This window comes from Neodiprion virginianus, chromosome 7, assembly GCF_021901495.1.
Source record: "Neodiprion virginianus isolate iyNeoVirg1 chromosome 7, iyNeoVirg1.1, whole genome shotgun sequence".
NCBI classification, from domain to species: domain Eukaryota; kingdom Metazoa; phylum Arthropoda; class Insecta; order Hymenoptera; family Diprionidae; genus Neodiprion; species Neodiprion virginianus.
Genome location: NC_060883.1, coordinates 21,164,434 through 21,174,602, shown reverse-complemented (window position 1 = coordinate 21,174,602; position 10,169 = coordinate 21,164,434). Strand labels below are relative to the sequence as shown.

Genomic DNA, 10,169 nt, shown 5'->3' with positions numbered 1-10,169 from the left:
AATGGCACAATAAAATGCACAGACTCACTAGTGAAACATTAAAAGTAATCGGCGTTATACCCACGCGTGCGTTGCGTATCAAGGATTACGAGATCATCGCGTGGGAATGTATTATATATCTCGTTTCTGTTACATTCGCGTATAACGTACGAGTGTAAGAATCCTAGGCCTTTAATTGCTGAGTAATTAATTAACGAAAGTCGAGACGTTGAAACTGAGGTGAATCCCGCCGTTCAACCTACGCCGCATTGTTTTTTCTTATCGTTTTTTCTCTCTCTCTTTTTTTTCAATCCTTTTACGTGTTTCTTTTACAAATTTTATTACAAAAAAATGGATACAAAAAAATTACACCTGAAAAAAAAAACAAACAAGAAACGGTATACAGGTACGTATTTTAATCCCACCGTTAAATTGATCGATAAATATATATTTTTTTTTTCTCCACTTAATTTGTTAAACGGTTTTTACATTCGTTGTATTCCGTCAGTGAAACGCTGGCGTTCCGTATGATGAGACCGGGGATTTCGAACCGAAATTATTATTAACGTTGCTCGAATATCCCGCGTTATAGTTGTAACCGCCGTTCAAACTGTTTCCATCGTAGTTGTTGTCGTTGTAATTGTTGTTGTGACCGTTGGCGTAATTGTTGTTGACACCGCTGACACCAACGCCTGTGTTATAATTCCCGTTGCTGCCGTGATAATTGTTGTTCCCGTTGTATGCTCCGTTGTTACCTAAAATTTGTACACCACTCAATGAATCACGACTCGGAAGACAATATTTCAAACAATAATAAATGAAAAGTATTTCAAATCATTGCAATCCCAAACGATCAAACTAATAGCTCTCATGAAGAAAAAAAAGGTTATTTTCTAAAATCAGTATCTGAAACTGCGATGATTAAAACTTTCCTGTCCGTCCAGTTATTTTTATTTTTTTTTCCCACTAAATCAAATCCAAAATCACTGCCATAACGTCATTTCGTATTTTCCACAACCTACGTCTCGCGACTAAAAAATATTGGAGACCTGAACCAATGATCAAAGTGTATTCGCAACTTTTCCCTAAATTTTGAATTTCGTTTAGAATCTTGAATTTACAAACATCAGCCTGTTAAAATAACGATTTTAAGCTGACAATGAAATCGTCAGGTGAAAATATGACCGTCCCAGTGACTTTGTATCAATAGATTCGCTTTAAGCGTCACAGAACCTGACACCGCTTTTGCTGCCATTGATTTTTAACTACAACGAAAGCTCAGCTTCTTCTTCAAAGAAATTTCAATCACCTCCGTTGTAATTACCAGCTCCGTTGTATCCGGTATCGAGACTATTCGCGTTCAGATCGTTGTATCCGTTGTTGTTGTTGTAGTTGTTGTTGTAGTTGTTGTTGTTGTTGTTGTTGTTATTGTTGTTGTACTGATCGGGATACGAGGCGACACCCTCGTACCTTACATCAGCGTGAAATCCAGTTCTCCAATCAGCCGTGTAAGTTACGATCTGAGTACGCCCGTCCGGAAGTTGGACTCGATATTCACCCCGCACCGTTTCACCGTCGCTGGTCTCACGACGTCCGAAATCATTTCCGGAAGCCGCGTCCTTCACCGCGTAACCAAACTCGTACGATTTCGGCTGAGGATTTAAAGTAGGAATAAAAAATAAAAAAAAATAAAAAACAAATAAAAAACCCAAAAACATTACATCAGAGACGACGATAGAATCATCGATATTGCAATGAATCGTCGACGTGTATCTCAAAGCTTTGTTTGCATGAAATAAATTTATTTCTATTTTTCCTGTTATTTTACAGACATGCGTCTGAACGTTGTAAGATTGAAGTTTGGATAACGAACAGACGGTAGGTTAAATAATGGGGAAAAAAAATTGAAATAACAAAATAAGTGACTGAAGTTAGCGAAGTGGAAAATTGCTTCAAGGCCTCATAAATCAGTTTTAGTTCTTTCTCGCTCGCATGATAATAAATTTATTGATAAACGTCTGGTAGTTATGTTTGTAGGAATAAATTCTTCAGCCGCTCGTACCGAATGTAAAGAAGAACGAGAGGATCGGGTAGTCAGTTTATATTCACACGTATAAAATATGTAGCTCGGAACGAGGCCTCTGAACTGTGTAATAGCGATACTATGAATATGGAGAGCTACTCGAGGATCTTGTAATAGCTGATTATTATACGTATATAGCCGTGGCTGGAAGTAAGTCGGATTTCTCAATCGTCGTCCTCCGCCTTTTGTTAAGCAGTTGCATTTCGCGTTTTGTTACCAATGACGAAAGAAAATGCATGGATGAATTGTAAGCGAATTGAAAAAAAGAATCGACAGTTTGTAATTTGTCTCGCGTTCGTTTTGTCAGTTTTTCAATTCTTCCCTATCCCTTTCGCTTAAACAATTAGCGTCAGAGTCGAGCTGCAGCGAGATAATTTCGTCATTCAAGCTTTTGTAATGCAGCTTTTACTCCGAGTTGTAGTTATTAATTTTTCTTTCCCCCGTTACTCCCTCGGGTTTTTATGCCGTTACCACTTTCTATACCGGAGGGTAGTTTGTGTTGCAATATTGAAGAACAAAAGAAACCCTTTTTATGCCTGAAAAACTTTAGATCTTGAAATTGATTGGGGAGGAAAGTTTTTCTCTATTATTCCAGCAAAGTAATTTCTCGTTTAATACACCATCTTTTCTCATCTTGAATACCTCAAAGCAGTTTTTTTCACTAATTGAATTCAGAGTACTGAGGCTTCACGTTTCAAAGAAAAACTCTACGATCACAAGAATTTTCTTCCTCACTCCGAGGAATTTATTAAATTAAGAAAAAAACAAAAAAAAAAAAAAAACATTTCCCATCACGAGACAGCTAAAAACACAATGAAAATTTTTGTTACCTCTAAAATTACGACCTTTGAATCAATTCCTTCGTTTTTGCGGAGTAATCAAAGGTATACCAAAAAAGTGAACCATCAGCCTATTTTTCTTTTTTTTTTTTCTTTTTTGACACTCAAGGACAACGCGTCTAAACTTTTCCTTTAAAGATTTACTTCAATCTTTCATCCGGAGTATAAAAAAGATGTAACAAGAATAAGAAAGAAAAAGAGAATGGTATGCGTTATACATGAGAGAGAGTGAGAGTGAGAAATAATTTTTAAAACGTAAAGAATAAAAGCGAGTAAAAATTTCACGGGCAAAACTGGATCGGATAAGGCGAGAGGCTTGACCTGAACATTAACCAGGAACACGATCCCGACTTAAATCTCTTCGACGCAATAACGACGCGACGTTCCCGATTCGCTTCCAACGTGCACAAAGAAGTAAAGAGAGGGACTTACTTTTCGCAATTTAGACACACACACATATATATATATATATATATATATATATATATATATATATATATATATATATATATGTATATATATATATATATATATATATATATATATATATATATATATATAAGAGAGGTATCCGCACTATTGTGGAAGCCGGCGGCGGGGACCATAAAATGGTTTATCTGTGGTCGTCGGGTCGGGTCGGCAGGTTCGCATGGTTTACAACACCGGGACACCATGCCGAGAGCATTAGACGCGCGACAAACATTTATCGTCTATATACGCGACTCGGCGGGTCGCTACAATCGCTACGGTGAATCTAAATGCTCCCATTATGCAAGAATCCACTTTGCTGCACTTGCATGCGCCTCCCGACGTATGCGAGCAAACCACCCCCAACCTTCCCTCTCGTCCTACCCTTCGCGATTCCTATCGCACCACTTTTTGCGGAAGTTTCTACTTTGCTCCAAGTATGCAATCTCGGTAGACTGAATTCCTCATCCTCGTCGTGTCTCTTTTTTTTTTTTTTTATCCACTAATTGGACCTCCCGAACAGTTTTAAGAGATTGCAGGTTAATGACAAAAATCGATAACTCTTAGCAATTCTATTTACGAGATAGTTGTAATCAATTTTTGTTAAAATTCAAGTCTGCAATCTCTGTAGACTGAATTCCTCATCCTCACCGTATTTTATCCCTTAATTAGACCTTTAGAACGATTTTAAGAGATTTAAGAGATTGCAGGTTCATAAAGAATCGATAATTTTTAGCAATTCTATTCACGAGATAGTCGTAATGAAATTATTATACTCGCAAGCCGTGAAAATCTCTTTGGATATGCATAAATAGGGGAAAGTGCGGTTGGAAAAAATGTTTTTTAGCATTGTGTTTTTGTGAATTTTTAGAAACTGTATAGCTTTTTTTTTTTTTTTTATTCTTCTTTTTTGAATAAAATAAGTCATCCTAGGGTGAAATCGATGAATCTACTCTTTCTTTTCAAATATTTTCAAAAGATTTAAAATAAGGCCGCTGAGATTTCGTTTATTATTTTTTTTTGATAAAGATCTTTGTAGCTTAAGAATATAATAATTTGATAGTAAATATACCGTGATGAAATTTATTGAAAGTATTGATTATAGTTCGATTTGAAATTTACCGGAAAATTGTTTTCATTCCAAAAATCAATTCAATGACGATTGAAAACTACGTGTTGCAAGTATTTCTTTTTAGAAATTTCTTAGAAGAAGAGAAAAAAAATCGAATCGTTCAATACTGGGGATTCTAAAAAAACAAAGTGTTGAAACGAGACTTTGAAATATTGAAAAAATTGAATTAAAAAAAAAAAAAAAAAAACATGTGATTCAAAATGCGGTACGGTTAGAAACATGTTTGATCTAAAAACTTGGAATTCGTACTGTGAGAAAAATCGAAAATTTCTATATCAGAAATTCTAAACAACAAAATTGCTAATTGATACAACCAAGACTCTTCAAGTGCAATTTTTTCAACAATTCTACTCTCACACCCCAAAGTTGAAAAGTTTCCCAATCAATGACCCGAAATTATTGAAAAATTGCACAAAACAGTTTGAATTTCCGCATCGTAAATTATTCCCAAATTCTTCTCATCTCAAATTGTACTTTCAAGATGATGGATTCCCAAATTTCACCTGACTGTCGATGTAATCCTGGTGGGCGTCGTGTCCTCCTCCATTTAACGGAGCCCCGTAGCTGTTCGTCACGGTTCCCGCACCCCCATGACCACCACCAACCCCATGGCTGCCTTGACCATCAAAATTTCCCGGCACACCGTACTGGCTGCTTACCGGCGGCTCGCAAAACGCCAAACCCATCCCCAAGGCCAGGGTCAGAATAACCTGCGGAATAAAATCGATATCAATTATGGCGGCTGCTATGCTTGTATAAAATGGAACGGTTATTCCATAAGAATTAATCAACGGTCACTCAATATTTGACAGCAGTAATTGTTCGGTGAAATCCCTTGATTTTATTCACTCAAGAGTGGTTAGTCATCAGTTTATAGCGGTTATGTTTCAACTTTTACACGATTATGACAAGTTGACGAAAGTTAAATTGATTCATTTTCCACGAACAAATTCTATTCGAACGTGTCAAGGAGGCTTATTGAAACTCTATTTTTCACACTATGATTATTCTCCAATAGACACTTTGAGCCGTAGTCGTAATTCGAAGATTATCGTGTTTTGTTAGGTAATTTTTAGTTTCCAGTAATGAAAATTTATCCGCATCGACGATTTTCATTTCGTTGTATCACTTGCGTCGATGTTTGTAACCGCAGTAGCTAATCGATATCGTGTGCAGGTACTAAACAATTTTAACGATGCACGTAAATCGTGCACTGTTTTATCATTTTATGTTTTCGGTCGAAATTGCAAAACGTCAAGTTTCACCGACGAACGAGATTAACCCAAGTCAAGACAGACGTATTCGTTGTACCGAGTTTATCGCTTCACGTTCAGTTCTCGTTGTTAGGAAGCTCGCGTTTGCTATCGGACAGATTAAAATTAACGCTGTGACAATGTCGCTGTTGTGTGATTTTGTGCATCGGCTACAGACATCGCGATTCAAGCCTGTCTCTCCTTCAGCTTATGGATGAGTGACACTGAAACTAGTTGACGAACTGCAGGCTGATTCCCTAATGCGTACGATAATATCGTCTGTGTACCGGTCCGCGCAAAGCTTGAAACGAAAATACGTGAAGTTCGATATTCACCGAAATCGGCTCCCGAGTTTAAAGGGAACCGTTTGAACGAGTTGAGGAATTTTGCCACACCGCTGCAAGAATAATAAAATTGATATCTAAAAAATAGAAAAAAAAAATTTGTACAACAGTTCCATCAAACACTACGCACTTAATTTCGAATGCACCAACCAATTATACTTTAAAGTTTATATACTGTTATTATTATATCATTTTCTGTTTGCAATTTTTTTTTTTATTTTCAACCAAACCAATACACACAAGAGTCTAGTACTTATATCGCAAAGCGTCTTACAATTAGTACAATGCGATGTATATTATATTTATTTCCTAAGTATCGTACGTCATTTATGTGATTTGGTTTTGAGGCAATAAAATAGAGGACAAAAATTGGACTCTAGCATTTTTTCCCCACCAATTAATTCCGATCGTAGTCATGGAGAGAAGCAGTTGCCCACACTGTTAAAAATGATTGTGAACTTACTACACATTTACCGTACAAAAGTTGTGTAAGTTTACAAATTCAGTGCAGCATCGTAAATTGCTATGCTGCATTGTTTGAAATTTAAAATGAAAATTATTGATTTTACTAAAATTTATAGGAAAAAGACAAAAAAGTAATTTAATTTGACAAAACTTTTTATTAAATTTATTGTGTTCGTAAATTGAACACACAGTGAATGTATGGTGAATCCACTGTTCCGTATCCGCATAAAACTTCTAATACAGTGTAAGAAGTTCCATAGAGAAAATTTTAACAGTGCAGTCTGTAACGATTTTTTTTTTTTTTTTTTCGAATCGACTACGAATCGATCGCTTAACCAACACGTTAATTACAGCTGAGCCGGCTGGCTGAGCTGCATTAAATCGACCGATTGTGAATAGCTAAGCTCTGGGCGAGGTCGTGCGCACAATTATCCGATCCGGGTATAAGGCATACGGCACACGCTGGTGATCGAGGTCGGCGGTTTGTGCAGGTGCAGATTCTGCCGGCTGCATAATCCCTACAACGGTTTCGACGTGTATCCCTAATTACCTATTACAAAGTCCATAATAATCTGAGGGATTTCGTATATCGTACGCGGGGTACAATTGCCTCGGTCTATCTACGCCTAGGCTCAATGTTTCGTGCCACGGTCCGCCGAAGGAAACCCCGAGCTTCCACCTCGTAACTCCTGCTAAGCCTCTCCGTTATTCCACCCACGATTCGTCATCGATCTGGAATCTCCGATTCCAGCAACGCCCTGGCGCTATACGCCGTCTTGTGTAAAGGGCGCGATGCGTGGGCGGCGGGTTTAACGTGCCGAATTTGAAAGTTTCGAAATCGGCTAATTCCGAATTATTTTGCGGGAAAGCTTGAAGCGAAGAAATCGAACTTTGACGAAACGACAACAAAGTTTCGAACGGCCGGAAACACGCTGGTTCAATGTTCCGAAACGCATGATTCCGAGAATTTTAGTTACGATTGAGCAAAGTTTCGAAAAGTAAAGTTCCGATAGAGCAGTGATCCGAATAATAAAGTTTCGATCGAGTCGAATTCCGAAAGTTAAGATTACCGAGTGGGTGTAAAAAATGAGAAAAAAAAAAAAAATAAATGAATAAAACAAAAATCAGAATTATCAGGATTTCGAGCGCAGAAATATCGAAAATCAAAAACAAAGAAAAATCAAAGTGATGAAATTTCACCGAGCCAGAAATTCACGGAACTGAAAATCTTAGATCATTCTCAATTACGTTGTTACAGATTTAAAAATTTTCTCATTTTTGCACTCTCGGAACTTTTCAAATTCTGAATTCTTAATTCAGACCATGAAACTCGATATTTATATTGCAATTAAAACGCTTTCAAGGAGAAAATTGCGTAACGATTTTTAACGATTATTATTATTAGTAGTTTTTAAAATTTCACCCAATCACTTAAAACCGATATGTTTCCCTAATGAAAATGATCAGTATAAGTTGCGTCGAATTGAGAGTCGTTTGTCTTTGACGGAGAAATTTTATGTCTGGACGAACGAAAAATACTGTTTCGAAGTTACGTTAACAAAAAAGTTAACAGGCATGAATTTTCTCGTCCGGTCAAGATGAGAAAAAACGTGTCAGATCAATCGAATTTCATTAATGAGATATTCAACCGCTCCTTTGACGTTAAAGTAAAAAAAAAATAAAATAAGAACAAGTACGGCATAAACATGTTTCTAGTTATTTTGATCGCACTCAGCAGAAAAAATGTTGTTACAAATTTTTTCAGCAAATATCAGATTCTATGGTTCACAATAATTTTTACAGATCCAAATTGATCAAGATTGCCATAAATCAGTCCAAAAGTAAGATAACGATATTATCACTTCACACTCTATCACAAGTTTTTCCAAACTGCATAAGACGTAAAAAATATTTTTCGGGACTAATCGAGAAACGGTTTTTTTATTTCGCCACGTGTATGTCGCGTCACAACGAGTGTTCGTGTTTGCGGATAGTTGAAAAAATTCCGTTCTATATTCACTCAAAAAATCACACAAAAAAAAAAAAAAAACAAAAAAAAAAAAACACCCTCCGACAATGAATCGCCTTAATTCAGCAACGTGTTAATTACCTGACGCACAGTTCTTTCCATAATCTCAAAGTATAACGCTTAGATTTGAGAAAATATATATATATATATATATATATATATATATGTCTTTTTATTTTTTTTTCTTAAACCAAAATCTAATCCGCGATAAGATAGATACAAGAGCAAAATGTCGAATGTGCCGTACAAAAAACTTCCCAGAGTATATATACTCTCAGACAGGGCTGATTCCCTGCGTCTTCCTCCTCGCGGTTTTGCGGCCCAAGAGGGGCCCAGGGGCCCGTTGTGGGGCCCGCGTAGTGGGGGAAATTCGAGGCTCCAGTTCGCACGGAGAGCGTCGCGCGGAAAAGTCTATCTTTATTTCCCATTGTTCGTCGGTGGATTTTGGAGGAAACGGGCAGAGAAAGCTGTTTCGTAGATATGTACAATCCATGCACGTGTAACCGTGTGTGTGTGTGTGTGTTTATATACGCTTGTCCGCATGGTTGAAGCCTGTTTATTGTTACATCATGGTATGGCTTTGCAGGCGCATAATGCGATGCGTGGGAGAATCACGGCTGAACTATCCTATGAACATTAGAGAAGGACAAGGAGAGGGAAAGAGAGAGAGAGAGGGAAAAACCCGAGTCCTACTCGTTTTATACCGCAACAGCCTTAGCCGGTGAATTATTTATATTACAATATACCGCACACCTACCCATCTTGGTATATGTTCATATAAGAAGATGCGTGCGAGCTACGCGCTAATTCTAGGATAATTACCAATTAATTTCACCGGGATCTAACTTCTGCAGAATCCGCTCTCTCCCTTCCTCAAAATATTGCGAAATTCGTATACCCGCGTTATGTTATACACCGTTAGGTCTGGCTTTTTCTCTTTCTCTCTCCCACGGATCCTGCAGACGCAGCTCCGGGTCTCACATCCAGTGTATATGAACCACCACCACTTTTTTTTTTCAATCTTCCTTTCTTTTACGAAAAACCGATTTTCGTACGTACTGAGAAAAATTCAAAAAACTTTTACGAAAGCTCGGTTACCCGATCGTTGATTAATTGCCGCAAGTTTTCACCAAGATACTCCATTTTCATAAAGGTTTGAACTGAGACTGAATTGGACTGATTCCAATTTTCAAGGTCTGTTACTCTTTGATCCGAATGAAGGCCGTTTTTCTCCGAACGTTTTAATTTCGCATGAAAATAAACGAGGCTAGTTAACAATTCTGTCGGGAGGGCCAGAATTTTTTCTTGACAGATTGGCAAGGCTCGAAAATGAAGTAACGAAAGCTCAAAACTTACCGTTTTCCAAAAATTGTATATTTCTTGAAGAAGTGACGAAATGGTCACTCACACCGTATTTCCAGACCATTATTTAAATTTGACCCGGATCGTCCTCGACTCGCAAGTTAATTTAAGCGATGGTCGATTACTCAGAAAGTAAAACAGCGGTGGAAAAGAGAGATAGAGAGAGAGAAAAAATGGTTTTTGTTCGGAGCATAAGGCTCGCTGCGAGCGCGGAT

The 10,169-nt window shown here is 37.4% G+C and overlaps 1 protein-coding gene across 2 annotated transcripts; it reads right to left on the bottom strand.

The window, feature by feature from the left end:
* Positions 1-411: 411 nt before the first annotated feature.
* Positions 412-8,819, bottom strand: LOC124308925 (pro-resilin-like). Of its 2 annotated transcripts, none has more exons than XM_046772095.1 (4): positions 8,674-8,819; positions 5,005-5,211; positions 1,289-1,631; positions 412-734 (listed from the first exon to the last, which is right to left on the bottom strand). In XM_046772095.1, exons 1-4 carry the CDS (start codon positions 8,692-8,694, stop codon positions 484-486), a joined length of 822 nt encoding a protein of 273 aa, XP_046628051.1. In that variant the 5' UTR covers positions 8,695-8,819; the 3' UTR covers positions 412-483. The 2 variants fall into 2 exon arrangements, with proteins under 2 accessions (XP_046628051.1, XP_046628052.1); XM_046772096.1 differs by having other exon boundaries at positions 1,304-1,631; positions 8,674-8,798.
* Positions 8,820-10,169: the final 1,350 nt, after the last annotated feature.